At 34.3% G+C, this 21,806-nt stretch overlaps 1 protein-coding gene across 2 annotated transcripts in view; it reads right to left on the bottom strand.

The window, feature by feature from the left end:
* Positions 1–14,196: 14,196 nt before the first annotated feature.
* LOC132548029 (uncharacterized) overlaps positions 14,197–21,806 on the bottom strand; it is a 78,577-nt gene continuing 70,967 nt past the window's right edge. For both annotated transcript variants that reach the window (XM_060211849.1, XM_060211850.1), the window contains exons 5-7: positions 20,404–20,566; positions 18,943–19,968; positions 14,197–17,515 (exon numbers count right to left, since the gene is read on the bottom strand). In XM_060211849.1, the coding sequence (XP_060067832.1) occupies positions 19,752–19,968; positions 20,404–20,566 (380 nt within the window). In that variant the 3' untranslated portion in view covers positions 14,197–17,515; positions 18,943–19,751. The remainder of the gene's footprint in view (positions 17,516–18,942; positions 19,969–20,403; positions 20,567–21,806) is intronic.

Raw genomic sequence — 21,806 nt, 5'->3', positions numbered from 1 at the left:
CAACGTATATTTTTAATAAAGAGATTATTCAATTTTTAGAACATTGTCAAATGTAAGATTAAAGCATTGTTTTCTTTCAAAATTGATATGTTTAGATTGTTATTGAGTTTTGAGCCATTAAAATCATATAGCAAGATCATTTTCAGATTAATTTTTCCTAAAAAATATCACAGGATGCAAGTTGTTAACGAGAAACAAAACAAAAATTAATATTTCTCTTTATGAATACTCTGTACAGAAAACACCCTTTCCAAAATAATTGTAAATTTTAAAACTTTTAGGCGACCAGACCTTAATACATCCATAAGTTGGGAATTTGAGTAGGTCGAAATCCGTTCAGAGATCCCCAATATATTGTTATGACGTTATAAAATCACCCACCGTTAAATCGGATGTAAAATTTACGTTGATGATCATTTAACAACTGAATGTTTGTCAAATTACATTTATTGTCAATATGAATGCAATCTAGGTAACAGATGAATAGAGTGATAAATGGAAGACTTTGATAAAATATTGTTACAACGCCTTCTTTTACTAGCTGACAATTGTCTATGTTGATTTTGGTGTGAGTTTGTAGGCTACGTTTTGCCTAGTTTCACTGTACCTTTGGCCAGAGACCTACATATAAGTCTCTGCTTTGTCCTAGTAACCTCTGCCATAACTGTCTATACGACAGTTTCTTTCTTTTTCATAGTTTGTCGCAATTTTAGCTCAAAGAAATGAACGTAGAAATTAACTAGCATTCCTATACGAATGTGCCGAGGGGAGGTAACTCGCACTATCCTATGGTAAGATGAATTTTGTTGTATAAGAAATACTTAGATGTAAGAGATATTCTTTAGACCACGCGTGCCTGTTATGTAGTACAAGAATAACAATAATATTTTCTCCATTTTGATGTGTCGGCTACAAAATGTTGGAGATTTCGACCTAGACTGTCATCATCCATTGGTAGCGATAAAAAAGAAAATTTTCGGGGAAAATCAAGAAAAGTTTTTTTGAATTAAAAAAATCTTTCAATATCTCGTCGTTACATTTCGGCTGATTCCGTGTATTGGTGAAAGATGCCGGAATTAGCCGAGGTTAGCCGAATGACGCTGCACGTAGAAAAGCCAACGTCATTGCATCGTTATATAAGTATCATATTTCCAAATTTAGGTATTTTACATACATAATGAAAATGTCATCCTGTTATCAGTTTAATAACACCCATTTCACAAACTGTTCTATCACTCTATAGCCAGAATGCATGAATGCTCAAATTGATTCCCCTGTACATCTCGATACCATATCTTGATGGTTCATCATGTCGTCATATGGATGTTGACGTCATCGAGGAGAACTAGGGAGTGTAAATAATACGTGTATTCATTAAGACTTTATAGGAGTCTAATAAATCGTTTTCTTAAATGTTGACAAAGATATTCAAGTTAGCTGTTAATCGCAATTTCACAATTATTTCAATTAATATAAGATTTATGAAAGTTGTCACACATTTTACAATATCTCGCCTCGGTAAAATTGAAAATTCTTAGACTCGCTTTGTAAATGTTTATAACATATATCTCGTATGATATCCTCTTTTTGTCAGTTACATAATCATTGTTTATGATTTATAGTTTGTTTTCAATAAATATATTGTGTAAGATCAAATGTCCTTGTACCAGTGTTAAACTGCAGGAAATTTCATTATTTTATCAGCCTATTGGAAAATAACTTTATCCTTTTCATATTTCCCCGACATTACCTTATTTGGTGATATCTAAAGGGCTGAAATGTTTGAAGTATTGTACATGTTTAACAAAAGTGCAGAATACCCATGTCAATCTTTCCCATAGTGCATTGCGGTACCCAAATAAAACCTCTGTACACGGCTTCTGCCATACCAATCTTGAAAAACGTATTTGTGACAAATGATAAAGCAATTCAATATATTTTGGTCTGTTTTGTTATTTGTGTTATTTTTTTGAAAACTGATTTTCGTTCAAGGACTACATTATTTTTTTATGGTTATGAACGTTAAGGTTTATTTTGCGGAAGATTAACTGAGTAAACAGTCACCAACCGTCGTGTTTACATTTTGTACTTTCACTTTTTAGCTACCGTAGTGTTGTTGAGATACTTGTTGATATATTGTGATGTCAGTGAAAACTGGTGATGATTTGGCTACAATATTGGCACATAACCTCTCAAAAAGCGAAAAGGAAGGTTGCTTTATGCTGATCGATGGCATATAAAGCAGTCGACAGCTGTATACTTCGGTGGTATTGTCAAACAGAAAACGAGTCCCTGATTCACGTCGTAAATTTAGCAAATGCTGCGCTCTTTTAAGATTATTTGCCTTTTTACATATTAACACTTGATTCACTACCTTTGCTGTATTGGTGGTCAGTCATCGTATCATGGAGTGACAGGACAGGGGATGTTTTATGTTAAATACCGTCACCCTTCACAGTCAAAGATTGGTCAACCTATACTTGTATGTCGTGTTCAGAATTTAGATAATCCCAACATAATTCTTTACAGTTTTATTACAAAACACCATCGCAATAATAGAAAGGTTCAAAAGCAAGAAAATATCGACATGTCAAGTTATTCAAATCAGTTGTCGGAATATTTTCTGTCTTTGTCCAGTCACGTGATCCGCTATTCAAACATCTCTGTACGTTATAAATTACCGATCTTGCCGTTAAGTCCGTACGTTTAATTACATCCAAACAAGTTTTCTGTCTTATGTATTTTTCCTACGTGACGATAAAATTCACCACACCTACACCTTCTTGTTTCGTAGAGTCATATTGATGGCGCCTATTATTTACTCAGAACACTGTTGGAGAGACATTCCCCTAAACTGGTTGTAAAAGGGAGAAAAACTGAATATAGAGCACGGTCAAGTCTCTAGTCCGGAGAGTCAAGCATCCGACAAGGTGAAAGAGTAAGTAGCTGTCTGCACCTTACAAATTCTGGGTTACATCATGGCAGTGTCTGAAAGATGGCCGCCATCTATACCAATACAAGTTGGGAAATGTTGACGCATTGAGATGTAAAACCGCTTGATTGGTTACACTGTAGAGGAAACAACAGACCTATATACGGTATACTTCATGACAAACTATGTCCAAAACATGTGCAAGATGGATGATTTTCTATGTAAGTAAGTATATGAATGATTTGGATGAGAACATTTATAAATAAGTCATCAAGTGTTTCTTCTAAATTTCTCATTAACACCGTTGCAGAGATTAGTTTTAGAAAGTATATATATGAATGGTAATCACAGTTAACTAGAAGCTTACCTTACTATAACTCGGAAGAGAGTAAATTGTGCACTTGAAGAGAATTTAAAGTGAACTATGGGATAGAAAAGTATGCTTGTCAGATTACACCATCGAAGTGCTGTGGCTAAATTTCGTTGTGGAGTTGCCTCCCGTGGACTGGTCGGTATGAAGGGCTATCAGTAGAGGTTTATTCGGTGAGAACACGGTTTCTTGAAGTGTGAGCTATATAATGACCGAAGGAAATACTTGTTTGTTAAAATTTCTGAATTACATCCAAAATTATGGATTTTAATGATTCTGAAAAGCTAATGTATTTCTAGACGTTTTATCAAATATGTCTATATAAACCAATGTGAATGACATAACCCTGACATTCATACTTTGTGTCCCTAGATCTTACTACATATCGACAGTATGCAATTTAGACTAAGTGAAAGTTCAATAAACGGATTAGAGACTGCACAGAAAACGATGGATATAAATTAATAAATACCATAGGATAAAGACACGATTAACATACTTATGCCAGAAATCGCAAGACTATCGAAACTCAACAGACCAAAACGACATAACGCGTGAGCATTCTTAACAACGATTAGGTACATAGGGATACATAGAGCTCCGGAGCTGTTTCATGTGACCACCCAGGCTTGAAAGGAAAATCAAACTTGGCCTTTTTAATAAGACGTGTTGAAGACATTCTTTCATATTCCATATGTATAATAATAATAAATCTTAAACACGGTGTGTCAAATTCATTCATTTCAAAATACAAAAGTTCAGAATACCAACGAAATCAGATGGAGAAATGATGTCGGGTATTCCATTTTGTAAATTGTGATAATCAAATTCGGTTTCCACACTCGTTTAACTAATTACGTTTGATTAATTTTAGATGATATCGTTGTGTATCACGAGATAAGTAACGTATATTGAACTTACGTAAAACAGATCCGCTACACCAGAACCCATTAGCTTCAAAATCTCACCATATTTCAGGGTTTTTTTTCCTCTTATTTTGTTATGGAAATATTGCTACGTAGTTGGTCATTTTTAACTTGAATACCTTTCGATATGTTGGTTTTATTCGTTGCATTAAATTTGAAGTGAGATAGTACCAGGTATGCTTATGACACAACACTCATATAAATGATTTAATGAAAGAAAAACTCTTCATATCTAAATATGCAAATTGGATTTTACCTGATATTTCCGGTCTACGCTAAATCAAATGCTACATATTATAAAAAAAAAATGTGATTAACAATTACTAGAAAGGTTAGTTTTTAATTTGCGAGTGATTGGATTATAAGAACTGCAGATTTACTTATTACCTGTTAATTTTCTATTAAACCAAAACGCAGTCTAATGATAAAATCAATTGTTTATATTTCATTTAATAATACGTGACCAGACAGTAAGAAATACTTAGATCTAGGATGAGTTTTGTAACAATTATACATAAGTCATGGAAAATGTAAACACATGCTGAAAGCGTCGTTTTTACTGTAATATGGATTATCTTTAAGAAAAAAATACAACGAATACATACTTTGTTTCCCTAATAAGATATCAGATTTGTATAATGTATACTATTTAGCGTGTATAAGACGTAATTCGATTTTTCCCGCTCTCGATTGCAAAGCTCCCATGATCGAATCTGCTTGATAGAAAGCCTTTGCCACCGTTCATTGTTTTTACCCAAAATCTGTTTTTATATCTTGTAATAAAGAATATTTTGTTGAAGTAGTTAAAAAAGGAATCAAGAAATACTACGATACTAGGTGTGTATTTTACCAATATGACCTGGATTTAATATTAGTGTTATATAACAGATATATGACTTTTTTAAATAATCTCTCATACCTCTTTCCAGAGTGGCGGGATGTGCATTTTAAGGTGATGTATTTTATCTAAATATTGTGTGTAATCCGTATATGTAAAATGACCTATCTGACTTGGATTAGAAACACGCCATAACTCCGAAGAGAAAGCAATCCAAAGCTGCCATGTCTAATAAGAAGGTTATGACGATATTTTAGCTCACCTGGTCTGAAGGACTGGTCAGCTTAAGCCATACCACTCGCATCGTCCGTCCGTCAACATTTTCTCTAAATTGTTACCAGTGATGAACAACTGAACGGATTTTGACCAAATTTGGTCTGAAGCATCTGTGAGGAAGCAGAACAAATTTGGCATCAACTGTTGGTTCTTGTCTCCAGGGACCTGAGGGACGGGCTCCGAAACAGGATTTTTTGCAAGTTCTTAAAATTCTGCTCCTCCTGTAAGATTGATACTGCTTTTTTTTTTTTTTTTTTTTTGACTTTTTGACTTATTTGTTTATTTATTTTTGTATTTTTTTATTTTTCCAAGATTTTTCAGTACATGTACATAACACAGGAGACAAACACACACACACACACCCACACACACACACACTTAAGTCATGAGGATGATGACAACAACATCATCATCATCATCAATTTTTTATTCTAACACTTAGACACCATATACTTTCACAACATGACACATCCACAGGAACTTTCGGTATAAATTGTACACATATAATACAATTTACCTTTTATGCTCACTCATACACCCTTACATTTCACTCATACACCCTTACATTTCACTCATACACCCTTACATTTCACTCATACCCCCTTACATTTAACTCATACACCCTTACATTTCACTCATACCCCCTTACATTTAACTCATACACCCTTACATTTCACTCATACCCCCTTACATTTAACTCATACACCCTTACATTTCACTCATACCCCCTTACATTTAACTCATACTCTTTTACACCTCATTCATACACTCTTACATCTCACTTGTACACACTTACACCTCACTCCCACTCTTACACTTTTATACCTCACGCAAATATATTTCACTGTACTGATCCATTAAAAAGGAAATGAATAAGATACAACAGACAGACACACAGACACACACACAGACACACACACAGACAGATAAATAGAAAGACAGATAGAAAAGGGATTTGAGAGGATAGGTAAGAAAATAGAGGAAGGGAAAGGATGGTAGTTACTGTTAAGTTGTATATAGTGTGTGATAATAAGAGACCAAAAAACTATACATGGAACTTTGTCAGAGACTGGCGATTTCTGAAATTCCTACATGCGTAAAAAAATCAATCTAAAATTTTAATTAATTTTTCCTATTTTTTGCAACCATTAAAAAAAATTCTTTAACAGTCCTTACTATGAATGATATATTTCTGGACCTTATAGCGGTCAAATATTGAATAAAAAAGTGCACTTATATTTAGGGACGTGTGCAGACACCTAGTGCTGTATATATATTGTTTTATCACCAAAATGACTTGATTGTCTGCTTTGTATACAGCATTATTGTTATTACTTATCTTGCCAAAAAGTATTGTTTGCTTATTTACTGTAAAGGGTATAAATAAAGCCTCCAAAACCCTGTCTAGATTTTGAAATAAGTTTTGAACTTCATCACATTCCCAAAACAGATGCACAATAGTTTCTCGATCAGAATTACAGAAGGAACAAAAAGGATTATTTACTAATCTTGCTTTAAATAAAAAAGAGTTTGTAGTTAATATGTTGTGCAAGATTCTAAATTGCAACCACTGTAGTTTTGAGCTTTTAGTGACAAGATAAGGAAGTGAATAAATACAGATCCATTCATCTTTACTTATGTTGAACAGACCATCCCACTTTTCTTTGCCCTTTGCTTCAAGAGTGGTTTTACCGTTTAACAAGTCATAAAATTGTTTTGACCCTTTAATTTCTTTTATAAATAAAGAAATATTCACTGGTAAAACAGGCCTGGCTAGTTGATGTTTATCAAACCATGTAACTCATGGTTTGATAAACATCTTCTAATTGCTGAAACTAACCCATTATACTGCAAAAAGTTAACATTGATATTATATTCATGAATAAATTAATTATAAGTATATAGAGATTTTGTACTTGCATCTTTGACAAAGTCACCAATAACATAAATGCCCTTTTCATGCCAGTGTGGATAAAAAACTGCTTTACCACCAATAGTTATATCATTATTGTGCAAAACTGGTACTAACAAAAGTGTCTTCCCCTTTATTTTTTTCATATTTTCACAGCTCTCTAGTCTGGACCATGCCTGAAAGATATCTTTCCTAAACATATTTGTAGCTCTCTAGTCTGGACCATGCCTGAAAGATATCTTTCCAAAACATATCTGTACAATTTTCTTGGCTTACTTTTATATAACTACCACCAAAACACATTAGTCTTCTCAGATTTAATGATTTCTTCAAAAGAGTTTTCCACCTACTTCTAGACAGATATAGTCTACTCACCCAACTTCATTTTAGAGAATCAATCAAATTGCTGATAATGAGCATTTGTATGCCACCAAAATCATAATCTTGGGTTATAATCTCTCTTTTCACTTTATCAATCTTACTGTTCCGCAAAAATTCATACAGAATTGTATTAATTGTCTTCAATGTTTTGTGGTTTGGATTTGGTAGCGATATAAAGAAGTGGTTAAACTGTGAGATCATTAATGACTTTATCAAATGAACTTTCCCAATAGGTGTTAATTTTCTTCTGCTTCATGTATTAATAAGACTTTTTAGTTTAACTATTTTTCATCAAAATTAAGCTTTACTATTTCATGGAGATTTATACTAAACTCAGTTCCTAATAAAGAAAATTGTTCTTTTCCCCACTGTAAATTTATATCTGGTAGGAATTTGACTTGGCTACATTTTTTACTCCCAATCCATATGATTTCTGTTTTATCAATATTCATCTTTAAGCCTGAGATATTTTCAAAAGTATGAAGCTCATCTATTGATTCTCTTAAAGACTGTTCAGTACCATCTCATGTCAAATAAGTGTCATCTACATATTGGGATAGTAAAATCATTTCACCATCAACCTCTATTCCTTTTATAATTTTGTTATTTCTGAATCTAATTGCAAGAACTTCTGCACATAGAATAAAAATATATGGTGCTATTGTATCCCTTTGTCGACAAGAAACGAAGACAGATTGCCCCCTTGACTTACAGATGCACCTACATTTGAAAAAGCTTCACCCAATCTAAAATATCATTACCAAAGCCAAAGATAATCAATACCTTTTCTATAAATTTCCATGAGACTGAATCAAACGCTTTTTCAAAGTCTACCATTAATATCATACCTGGAATATTATTTTCTTTTGTATAACTCATAACATCGAATAAATGTCTTATATTTTCACTTATACACCTACCTGCTAGAAACCCAATCTGATCCTTACTTTTTATTTTGTCAAGCACATATTTAATCCTATTAGCTATTACCCCAGATGCTATTTTGTAAACAATATTTAACAAAGTTATAGTCCTCCAGTTCTTTATTAAGTGACGTGATTTATCTTTTTGGGGAGTACAAGTAATAATGCCATGACGCTGTGTAATTGACAGTTCCCCTTTTGTGTATCCAAACTTTAACGACCGAACAATAAAATTACCATGTTGTTTCCAGAAGTGTTTAAAAAATTCAACTGTATAGCCCTCTGAACCCGGACTTTTTTTTTAAAGTTTTACCTGCCTCCTCAATGGATATAAGCCCTTCTAGTTTTCTAGAATCATCGTAGTTGAGTTTGGGAACATTTTCAAAATCAAGAAAAGTTTCAAGAGTTATATCTTTTAAATTAATGTTGAAGTCATAAAACTTTTCATAGAAATTTCTGATTTCAACTAATATCTCTTCTTGTTTTGTAACGAATGTACCATCTTTAAGTTGTAACTTTGGAATTATTTTTAAGTAAAGTTTCTATTCTCAAGTCTAACTATGCTTCCATTTATTTTTCTTATTCGAATCTCTTCCAACTCCTTCTTTTTCCAACCTATTTGTAATTCATTAATTACATCTTGATTTTCTAATTCTTCAATAGCTTCTTTAAGTTCACTTTCTTCTATATTTTGTTGTTTCTTTTTATAGCTTGAATGTGATAGAGTTTTCCCTCTTATATTAATTAATTTGCCCAAATTTGGTCTGTAGCTTTCTTAGATAAAGGAGAATACGGGGTGGAAGGGTCAGGATTCATTATAGGAACGAGAACAAATTCTTTAAAATCATTTTTCCCCTGTAGGAATGGCAGGATTCTATCTCAATAAGGTTTGAAGTATGAATGGTTTGACTGAGCCTATAGGGACAAGAGGTTGGCGTGCAGTAGGAAAATAGATATAGTATATTATGTGTTTGAATAATTCTTTTTCCTTTAGTTTTGATAATGTAATTTCAGCCGAGCACAGCCAGGTAAGCGATACAGGCCCTAACGGCCTCTTGATGGGACAGTAAAAGAGTGATTCTCATCTACTACCTACTTAATAGAACCACAGTCAGTGGGGCTAATGAAGCAGGTACGCAAATCATCTGTCGAGGGATTCTGCTACAACAGGACAGTCGGCACTAGTGTGGCTATGAATTCAACCCTTTCCTACTCTTTCCTCCGGACATAGTATGTCTGCCATACGTAACCTAGACAACAAATATCTGTCATACGTAACCTAGACAACAGATGTCTGTCATACGTAACCTAGACAACACATGTCAGTTATACGTAAACTAGGCAACATATATCTGTCATACGTAACCTAGACATCAGATGTCTGTCATACGTAACCTAGACAACAGATATCTGTTATACGTAATCTAGACAACAGATGTCTGTTATACGTAACCTAGGCAACATATATCTGTCATACGTAACCTAGACAACAGATGTCTGTCATACGTAACCTAGACAACAGATGTCTTTCATACATAACCTAGACAACAGATGTCTGTCATACGTAACCTAGACAACAGATATCTGTTATACGTAACCTAGACAACAGATGTCTGTCATACGTAACCTAGACAACAGATGTCTGTCATACGTAACCTAGACAACAGATGTCTGTCATACGTAACCTAGACAACAGATGTCTGTCATACGTAACCTAGACAACAGATACTTTTCATACGTAACCTAGACAACAGATGTCTGTTATACGTAACCTAGACAACAGATGTCTGTCATACGTAACCTAGGCAACAGATATCTGTCATACGTAACCTAGACAACAGATGTCTGTCATACGTAACCTAGACAACAGATGTCTGTCATACCTAGACAACAGATGTCTGTCATACATAACCTAGACAACAGATGTCTGTCATACGTAACCTAGACAACAGATATCTGTTATACGTAACCTAGACAACAGATGTCTGTCATACGTAACCTAGACAACAGATGTCTGTCATACGTAACCTAGACAACAGATGTCTGTTATACGTAACCTAGACAACAGATACTTTTCATAAGTAACCTAGACAACAGATGTCTGTCATACGTAACCTAGACAACAGATATCTGTTATACGTAACCTAGACAACAGATGTCTGTTATACGTAACCTAGACAACATGTCTGTCATACGTAACCTAGACAACAGATGTCTGTCATACGTAACCTAGACAACAGATGTCTGTCATACGTTACCTAGACAACAGATGTCTTTCATACGTAACCTAGACAACAGATGTCTGTCATGCATAACCTAGACAACAGATACCTGTCATACGTAACCTAGACAAGAGATATATGTCATACATAACCGAGATAACAGTAACCTGTCATACATAACCTAGACAACAGATGTCTGTCATACGTAACCTAGACAACAGATATCTGTAATACGTAACCTAGACAACAGATGTCTGTCAGATATACGTAACCTAACCTAGACAACAGATATCTGTTATACGTAACCTAGACAACAGATGTCTGTCATACGTAACCTAGACAACAGATATCTGTCAACAGATACTGTATACCTAGACAACAGATGTCTGTCATACGTAACCTAGACAACATATGTCTGTCATACGTAACCTAGACAACAGATGCCTGTCATACGTAACCTAGACAACAGATGACTGTCATACGTAACCTAGGCAACAGATACCTGTCATACGTAACCTAGACAACAGATGTCTGTCATACGTAACCTAGACAACAGATATCTGTTATACGTAACCTAGACAACAGATGTCTGTCATACGTAACCTAGGCAACAGATATCTGTCATACGTAACCTAGACAACAGATGTCTGTCATACGTAACCTAGACAACAGATGTCTTTCATACATAACCTAGACAACAGATGTCTGTCATACGTAACCTAGACAACAGATATCTGTTATACGTAACCTAGGCAACATATATCTGTCATACGTAACCTAGACAACAGATGTCTGTCATACGTAACCTAGACAACAGATACTTTTCATACGTAACCTAGACAACAGATGTCTGTCATACGTAACCTAGACAACAGATATATGTCTTATGTAACCTAGACAACAGATATATGTCATACGTAACCTAGACAACAGATGTCTGTCATACGTAACCTAGACAACAGATATATGTCTTATGTAACCTAGACAACAGATATATGTCATACGTAACCTAGAAAACAGATATCTGTCATACGTAACCTAGACAACAGATGTCTGTCATACATAACCTAGACAACAGATACCTGTCATACGTAACCTAGACAACAGATACTTTTCATACGTAACCTAGACAACAGATATCTGTTATACGTAACCTAGACAACAGATGTCTGTCATACGTAACCTAGACAACAGATGTCTGTCATACGTTACCTAGGCAACATATGTCTGTCATACGTAACCTAGACAACAGATACTTTTCATACGTAACCTAGACAACACATGTCTGTCATACGTAACCTAGACAACAGATGTTTTTCATACATAACCTAGACAACAGATGTCTGTCATACGTAACCTAGACAACAGATGTCTGTTATACGTAACCTAGACAACAGATGTCTGTTATACGTAACCTAGGCAACAGATATCTGTCATACGTAACCTAGACAACAGATGTCTGTCATACGTAACCTAGACAACAGATGTCTTTCATACATAACCTAGACAACATATGTCTGTCATACGTAACCTAGACAACAGATACTTTTCATAAGTAACCTAGACAACAGATGTCTGCCATACGTAACCTAGACAACAGATATATGTCTTATGTAACCTAGACAACAGATGTCTGTCATACGTAACCTAGACAACAGATACTTTTCATAAGTAACCTAGACAACAGATGTCTGCCATACGTAACCTAGACAACAGATATATGTCTTATGTAACCTAGACAACAGATGTCTGTCATACGTAACCTGGACAACAGATATATGTCATACGTAACCTAGAAAACAGATATCTGTCATACGTAACCTAGACAACAGATACTTTTCATACGTAACCTAGACAACAGATGTCTGCCATACGTAACCTAGACAACAGACATCTGTCATACGTGACCTAGACAAGAGATATATGTCATACGTAACCCAGACAAGAGATATCTGTCATACATAACCTAGACAACAGCTATCTGGCATACGTAACCTAGACAACAGACATCTGTCATACGTAACCTAGACAAGAGATATATGTCATACATAACCTATATAACAGTAACCTGTCATACGTAACCTAGACAACAGATGTCTGTCATACGTTACCTAGGCAACATATGTCTGTCATACGTAACCTAGACAACAGATGTTTTTCATACATAACCTAGACAACAGATGTCTGTCATACGTAACCTATATTACAGTAACCTGTCATACGTAACCTAGACAACAGATGTCTGTCATGCATAACCTAGACAAACAAATATTATCTTCTACAATAGATCTTGAATTTCCCAGGTAAATCGAAAATCATCCGCAGCTATAACACGAAGTATTTGCAACGCGTTTATTTTCTATACGTCAAAAGAAATACAGAACACGAAAATGCAAATATTTTACTTTATTTTGAATGTAATTTAAACTTCCTTTCATTCAAAAATATCACAAATTTCACACATCATCTTCCCTTTTTCTTTCTCTCCATTTCCATCTTTTCTGCATTCATTCTTTTTCTAACATATTCTGTTGTGAAACATATTTTCAGAACAAAAATTCCATGTGAAACATTGTTTATGTTGACTAATAAAAATACACAGTAACAGACAAAGACGTAAAGAAAGGACTCATATTAGAGTCAAAATGACAGCATCTGTATCGTCGTCAGCATGTAATTCTATTCTTGGGTAGATTTAAATTACACGGTTAAGTAGGGTGGGGGGAGGGTTAGGAAATGGCTCTACTTTATCATAAATACACTTGATACATTCCGAAACCAACGTTGGGAACGTTTTTAAAACAAATTAACATTTCAGAAACACAACTATTTACCAAATTTCCTTGGCAGAAGATCAACAAAGGAGTTGTTCATCAACCAGAAGTTTAATGTTAACTAACGTCAGTGTGATTAAAGTTTTATATAACGTGCGTCAATGTAATTACCGTCTTATCTAAAGTGCGTCAGTGTAATTACCGTCTTATATAACGTGCGTCCATGTAATTACCGTCTTATATAACGTACGTCAATGTAATTACCTTCTTATATAACGTACGTCAATGTAATTACAGTCTTACATAACGTACGTCAATGTAATTACCGTCTTATATAACGTTTATCAATGTAATTACCGTCTTATATAACGTACGTCAGTGTAATTACCGTCTTATATAACGTATGTCAGTGTAATTACCGTCTTATATAACGTACGTCATTGTAATTACCGTCTTATATAACGTACGTCAATGTAATTACCGTCTTATATAACGTACGTCAATGTAATTACCGTCCTATATAACGTTTATCAATGTAATTACCGTCTTATATAACGTTTATCAATGTAATTACCGTCTTACGTCAATGTAATTACCGTCCTATATAACGTTTATCAATGTAATTACCGTCTTATATATATAACGTTTATCAATGTAATTACCGTCTTATATAACGTACGTCAGTGTAATTACCGTCCTACATAACGTTTATCAATGTAATTACCGTCTTATATAACGTACGTCAATGTAATTACCGTCCTATATAACGTTTATCAATGTAATTACCGTCTTATATAACGTTTATCAATGTAATTACCGTCTTATATAACGTACGTCAATGTAATTACCGTCCTATATAACGTTTATCAATGTAATTACCGTCTTATATAACGTACGTCAATGTAATTACCGTCCTATATAACGTACGTCAATGTAATTACCGTCCTATATAACGTACGTCAATTTAATTACCGTCCTATATAACGTGCGTCAATGTAATTACCGTCTTATATAACGTGCGTCAATGTAATTACCGTCTTATATAACGTGCGTCAATGTAATTACCGTCCTATATAACGTGCGTCAGTGTAATTACCGTCCTATATAACGTGCGTCAGTGTAATTACCGTCCTATATAACGTGCGTCAATGTAATTACCGTCTTATATAACGTACGTCAATGTAATTACCGTCCTATATAACGTACGTCAGTGTAATTACCGTCCTACATAACGTGCGTCAGTCTAACTACCGTCTTATATAACGGTTAATATCATTTTTTCCTCTGTGACGAGAAAAAAAATCCAAATTATTTATATTTTGGTAAATTATAAAATGTGACTACTGCAAAATAAGATTTATTTCAACTTATAAATCTCTGAAAACAGTATTATTGAATTTTAACTGGAATTGACTGATGAAATATTACATATTGGTTTTTTTTATTTTCCAGGGAACACCAAATACTATACGTGTTTATTGTAAAAAAGATTTTAGGATAGATAACTAAGAAAGTAGGCCGTGAAATTAGTAAAATAGTGCTGTGTGCTCCTGAGAACATATTTACCAACAAACGTGCTATCATTCGTGTTGTACACAGTTAAGTAATCAGATGTGTCATTACTTTCGTAGTTTGACTTACTCTTCTGATCCAATGTCTGTTTCTTTATTTTACAGGTAATTACATTCACTTCATTTCGTTTGAATTTGCCCGACGATCAGATCTTTGATTGCTCCTGATTTTACCTATTTCCTGTCACTTGGAACAGTCTTATCTGTCAGTAGTTAGTAGAGTATTAGTGCATCGTCTTGTATGTAAGCTCAGAGACTTAAATAATATCTCTATATACTTCACGGGTACTTAAAGTTAGATCAGACGAATAACGACTCATGTAGCATAAGAAAAGTTACGTCAGACAACCTCAATGATTTTGTGTTAGATATCATCTAGAGTTCGACAGTCATAGGTGTATATATCTGGAATGTTAACCAAAGAGAAAACGAGAGAGAATGTTTTATAAACATGTGTCATTGTATGCTCGATTGTACAGTAGTACCTTTATAGTGAATATCCTTTTGGATGGGTGGATGTCCAACAGTGGTCAAAAGTTTATCAAATCTACACAATCCACGGGTCTCACTTACGGAACCTGCCATCAGTTTAAAAATGATTATACAACATTATTTACAGGGGAAATGTGCAACAATTTGAAATTTCCAAAATTATTCATTGTTTCGTCATTATTTCCAAAATATTCGCACTTTATAATCACATACATGTAAATAAATAGTCATGGACCGGCTGTCAATTTGTATTCATTGTCAATATGAATTCTATGCGAGTTACACGTGCTTATTTATTTATTTATTTATTTATTTATTTATTTGTGGTTGAAAGACTACAATCGTTATAGTGATTTAATTTGATTATAATATCTAAATTGTTCAGTAAACATGTCTTAGATTTCCTAGAAAATTTTATAATATTTCCGGTTTAAAGGTCCTCGATTTATTTGCTGTGTATCACGGGTCGTTTTTTATTCGATATTGGTGCTGATAGAGGATCTTACACAAACAAGTGGTGATGAAAACCATCCAACGTCTTCAATAATTAGACTCGTGACATATAAAATTATGTGAAAATTTGAATAAATTCCATAATACGTCGACACGAATGTGAGATTCTATTTATCATATAACCAGTATTTCTGCAAAATAAGCGAAAACTCTCAAATCAATTTTCCTATACAACAGGCTTATTTTCGACTCGGACAATACAATGGTTTACTAATGAGACAGTCATGTGACGTCATTTTGACATGACTTATGTATGACGTCACAACAGTGTTATTACACAGGTTTTACGACATTTATGATATGGCCACATAAAATAACAGGCCAGTTATATGGTAAAACATCACCTTATTTCACCAAGCCATTCCCTCATATAAAACAGCAATTAAAATCCGAAAACAACAACCTGTAGATAGAGAATGTTTCAACACGTGTCCTGACTAGGAAACACGTGCCCTGACTGGGAAACACGTGTTTAACATGTGACAATACAAGACTAGATTTAACACATTTCACGGCCCACCAGTCGTACAACTGGCGCTGTGCACATGCTATCATGTGCCGAGTCTTCTTTATAATGCAACCCAGTACGAAAAAAACTGAAGGAAAAGAAATACATAAAAACAAAAACAAAAATATCAATTTTACATCTCGTGAGTTCACTAGATACAAGTCTGAACTTTGATCTTTAAGGTCAAATTAAAATAAGATGACTTTTAATCATATGTAGATATTCTCTTGTCTGTAACATTGCTAAGCTCACGCGTCCAGTACAATTATCAGCGGAACAGCCTGGTATTATATATCTATACACTAAAAATCCTTACAGAATCATTGAAACCATTCCTAATGATAAAAATAAATGAATTTTTAATCACTTTAATTTAAGATATTAAAAAACATGAAGTGTTCAGGAAATAGCATATGAAAAGCTGTCCTTGAATTAAATATTAATTAAGAGGAATTTTTCGGTGAAAAATAACCCTCGGAAAATTGATGTTTGGAAAAAACGGGGTAACTCAGTTTTTATATTTCTGTTTTCATAAATATCATTGGGAATATATTTCCAAATCGACTTTTTGTCAGTATCTACCCATTGTGATAATGAATGGATGTCTCACTTTGGCCGAGCAAGAGTGATTAACTTAAGTTTATAAATAGCAGGAGGTGGTCACTCTCGAAGGGGAAGATCGGCAGGCTTTGATTTCGAGACCGTGTACGCTCCAGAAATTCTCTGATAGACAAGTATATTGACATCACAGCTCGTACAGGGGAGTTTCGCGTGTCCCATCTAGGTTACATTGCCCACAGGGAAGGCTTTCGTCAACTCCAACACAGGGATTCTACAATACCGAACAGCAGCCGAGAGCAGTGCTGTATTTTTCATCCTGGAAAAAAACAAAACAAAATAAGAAATATTTCATCAAAATTTGGTACAAAACTACAAATGAAATCAATGTTGATCAAACTCTCTAGTGCTTACAATTATACAACATCATAATACTATATGTAGTTATGTTTGAATAGAGAAAAATGCATCGGTAGTGTAACGGGAGATGGAATTTAAAACTTGTTTTAAAAAACATCTACATGTATGTAATGTCGACGATTTAAAAGAATCATTCCATACCATCTGAAAGTCCTACATGTATCGGGATGTTTACAAACACGAGATCTAACGAGCAAATTTTGCCTTGGTCAATCGTATGGATCAATGAATGCAGTTACGTGACATGATCCGATGACCGTTAATTGAAAAATGTAAGATCTTTAGAGTGGCCTTGACAGAAATCCTTACACGAAAAAATGGCTGATTAATGTCAGTCGGCCACACCAGAACACTGTTTAAGAGTACACAGGGACGTACATCATTACAAAGATAGAAAAAATAGTTTAAAAAGTGAAACCAACAAATATCTTGTCTGTTTCTATGTAGGACTATAGTGCACGTGAGCCTACAGAGAAAACTGGCGATAATAGTTTAGCGTTAATGAGAATTCAGTGTGGGAGGAACGAAGCTTGCATCAGGTACTGTAAGCTTGGTTCAACTGATTGTGTATTTTTCATCACGTGAAACATTTACATTTTTTTTTACAAAGTTCAAAATCGTGTAAAACATACATACTTTGGTAATCAGTTAGATGTTATATAGTATTAAAAGTTTAAAGCTATCAATTAAAATACGTATACTCATTAAGCTTGGCGAAATTTTGAAAATTGTTTATTCTGGCGTATGAATAAGAAAGTTAAGATAAATGGCGGGTAATAATTATGATGACTGGGGCATCCTGTCTTAAATCATAAACCGTTAAACAGCATCGTGTAGGAATGTTCCGTAAACACATTCAGTTGATTGATTTTGCCGGTATTTACTTAACAACACAACATTTTTAATCAGCTGTAACATTTAATCACATACGTACGTATGTGTACCTGAGAAATGTTTACAATAGTACATGTCACCCCAGGGGTAGTAATGTTTTCTACAGCTGATCCGTACACAGCTGAAAATCTGTTGTCAGTTGGAACCTAACGCTGGGCCCTTTTCCATCATAATATTTATGGATGTTTTGAAAACATGGCTGGCTATGTTGATTATTTTATATAAAACAAATATTTTCTAAAATGCCACACTCTTGGGGGTTGTTTTTAAATGTCGATTTGTCGAAATGTCCGGCCCAAGATTGCAGAGAAAAAAATTCCTAAGTAATGTAAGATTTAATCATTTAAAATCCATAACTGATAATCTTCTATCTCTACTAACAGCAAAACCTTATACTGAGTAAATAGTATTATCTACCAGATCAAGACATACCATTGAGCTCGACCAGCATACAACCAGTTCTTTCGCGGTCCAGCTCTATCTATTTAGTCCGGATTTGAAACTCCATTTCAAACATTTTGTTTCCAATTTCCAGACAACGACGATGTAGAAATTTGACTGTTTCCGTGGTAAAATAATAGTCACGTGATATGTGAATCTTCAGAATTTGCATTTTACTGCAGAAGTTTTGTATTTCTTTTGATGTCTTTAAACGGATATGTCGTGCCGTGTTTTTGTAGTAATCGTTTTTATAACGATTATTTGACCTACACACGAACACAGCCGATCTAGATCGATACAAATTTCGTTCAACACACATGGATACAGAGATATTTAGATTCAGTCATCACATTCTCACACAGTGGTAGTTCCCGCTTAACTCGACGGTTCAACAGTACTCCGTTTGTCTCGTGTCATTTATAAGATTATGAACAATATTCTTATCCATTTAAAAGCGAGGGATCCATTCATATCCTTCCACACTAAAGAAAATTCCAAACGAGATTTTTTCTTCAACTTTTCCACAACACAACACTATTTGAATTGAGTAAAGAAAATTGATTTCAGTGTCACGATAAGAAAAAATCACATTTCACATAATATGAACACAAGAGCTGTATTGTTTTACACCCAAAAGCTCACATGAAGCGATGATGGTGAAACTGTGTAGTAGGTCCATTAAATGGTCCCAGTTGACTTTGAGCAATAGGTTCAAAGTTCCTGGTGCAGAGCAATGGCGGTCGTGTTATAGAAAAATAATGATACCATGAAGACTCGTATAAATATCAAAAGCGCCTAAATTATACCATGAATTTATGAAATATCAAAATCAGAAAAATAAATAAAATTCCAAGGGAAGATAACTCTGTATGCGATGCTGATGATGTATCGAATGTAAACCCCCTACATACGGGTGGCATAATACCCCCCGCGAAGTCCGACAGGATGGCACTAATCTCCGGGCCACATCTGGACCCAATATCCGAATTCAAGCATTGATTCGCACCATGGAAAAACCTACAATTGAAATAAAAGTCACAGTTAGATAAACGAAGTCTTGTTTTTTGTTGTTTTTTTTAAAATAGGAAATTGTATACAATTGTAGCATATATTGCAGGCCGTTTTACAAGACAATGGAACTGTTTGATCTCAGTGTAATCGCAAAAACATGGATTCTGTAAAATCATGGGGCTCATAAATTTCGTGGGTTTTTTTTTCTCAAAAAGATACATTTTCGTAAACACTCCTGATTTCGTGGATAAACCTCGCCCACGAACTCCACTACTATAATCCATGTCAACTTTTATCTGTTTGCCGCGAAAAATAATAATTATACAGAATGACAGTTCAACTATTATCTTTTCTTTTGAATATGAAGAAATAAAATTATATTAGGATGTGACGGTACGTGCTGGATGGTAACAGGATACTTGACAAACCAGATCGACTTACCGACAAATCTGTTCTATTCTATGATTTTCACGCTCTTCAACTTCATCATTGGAGTATGTGGTCATTTTTTCGGACGATTGTATAGTGAATTCTTCGTGTCGTTTTATACATTTTTCAAGTTCTTTGTCTAATTTTGTAACGCATGTCCGACGCTCCACATAGACTGTAACACAGTAAAAACCTACATGAAACTGTATTTTTAACCATATGAAAACAAAATGGAACAAATGTAACAAGGAAAAAAAGAAAAATTACCCAGCAATGCGCCAAAAGCCATTGCATCTAGGTTTACTGAACCTCGTTACATACAACTGGAATTCGGTAAGGGATATAATGGGCCTCGAGCAAATCAGAACAAACTGCCTGGTTTCGTATCGAGTGCTTTTAGAGTAAAACCAAAGTATCGAATATTTCCGAAATAATGATGGTATGACAATGATATATTATTAATTGGTAAATTGATATCTTCCAATGTGAGGTTTGTGTTGTGGAGACCATAACAGCGTTTTGTGACTGATGAGGTCCGTATGGTTATTACAGGATACATCAACACAGTATGTTGGTATAGAATGAACGAAGACATAGCATTTTATATCATATATAACTGATGATTAAATACATACCAATTTATCAGTATAACAAAACTGATTATTTAGTTTTTGTTGTTACAATAAATAAATAAATAACAACAAAAAATGTGTAATATGACCTTACGGGCCGAGGCTATGATCGGCTTAAGGTTTTAAGAGTTTTAATTGTGACGTCATAACGTCATGGCGTCATGCCCATTGTGATGTCATAACGTCATGACGTCATACCCATTGTGACGTCACCAGAGAACGGAATATAGAGTAGGGATATCGCCAATTTTGTAAGTGTCTAATAAATATTGTTTTCCGTATTTTTTTTCAAAACTATATGAATTATTTGGACATTCGTTTCTGTTTCCTATTTTATAAAGGTCGTCGCCATTTATTTAACTTACCTCGCCAAAGGCCTGATAGAATTACAAAATCTTAGACTTGGTTCATAAATCTCATATGGATAGAAAATGGTGCTTGATCCTCTATATCTTATGAAAATATAAGTAGTAATACCAAGGAAAGGTTTCTTTAATGATTCTGCTAATTACACATGCATGAACAAAACTAATTACATAGCTACAAAAGCAGATTTAAGCAATGTGGCTGGTACTTTGTTGATATCAGGAACGTGTGATAGTGCTTGATGTTTACGATGAGCTCGAATCTGCCGTCTGATAAAGTTTTATTACATGATAACGTGATTAACGCACAGAAATCTGCATGTAGATTCTTATTATAACTGACAGCACTAAGCCCCTTGTGACGCTGGAATAATAGGACTACGTGGTGATTGGGACGTAAGACGCGTTATGCACGTGT

Source organism: Ylistrum balloti, unplaced genomic scaffold (genome assembly GCF_031769215.1).
Source record: "Ylistrum balloti isolate Yb309-2 unplaced genomic scaffold, AGI_CSIRO_Ybal_v1 Utg369998, whole genome shotgun sequence".
In the NCBI taxonomy this organism is placed as follows: domain Eukaryota; kingdom Metazoa; phylum Mollusca; class Bivalvia; order Pectinida; family Pectinidae; genus Ylistrum; species Ylistrum balloti.
This window is presented reverse-complemented; position numbering and strand designations above follow the sequence as displayed.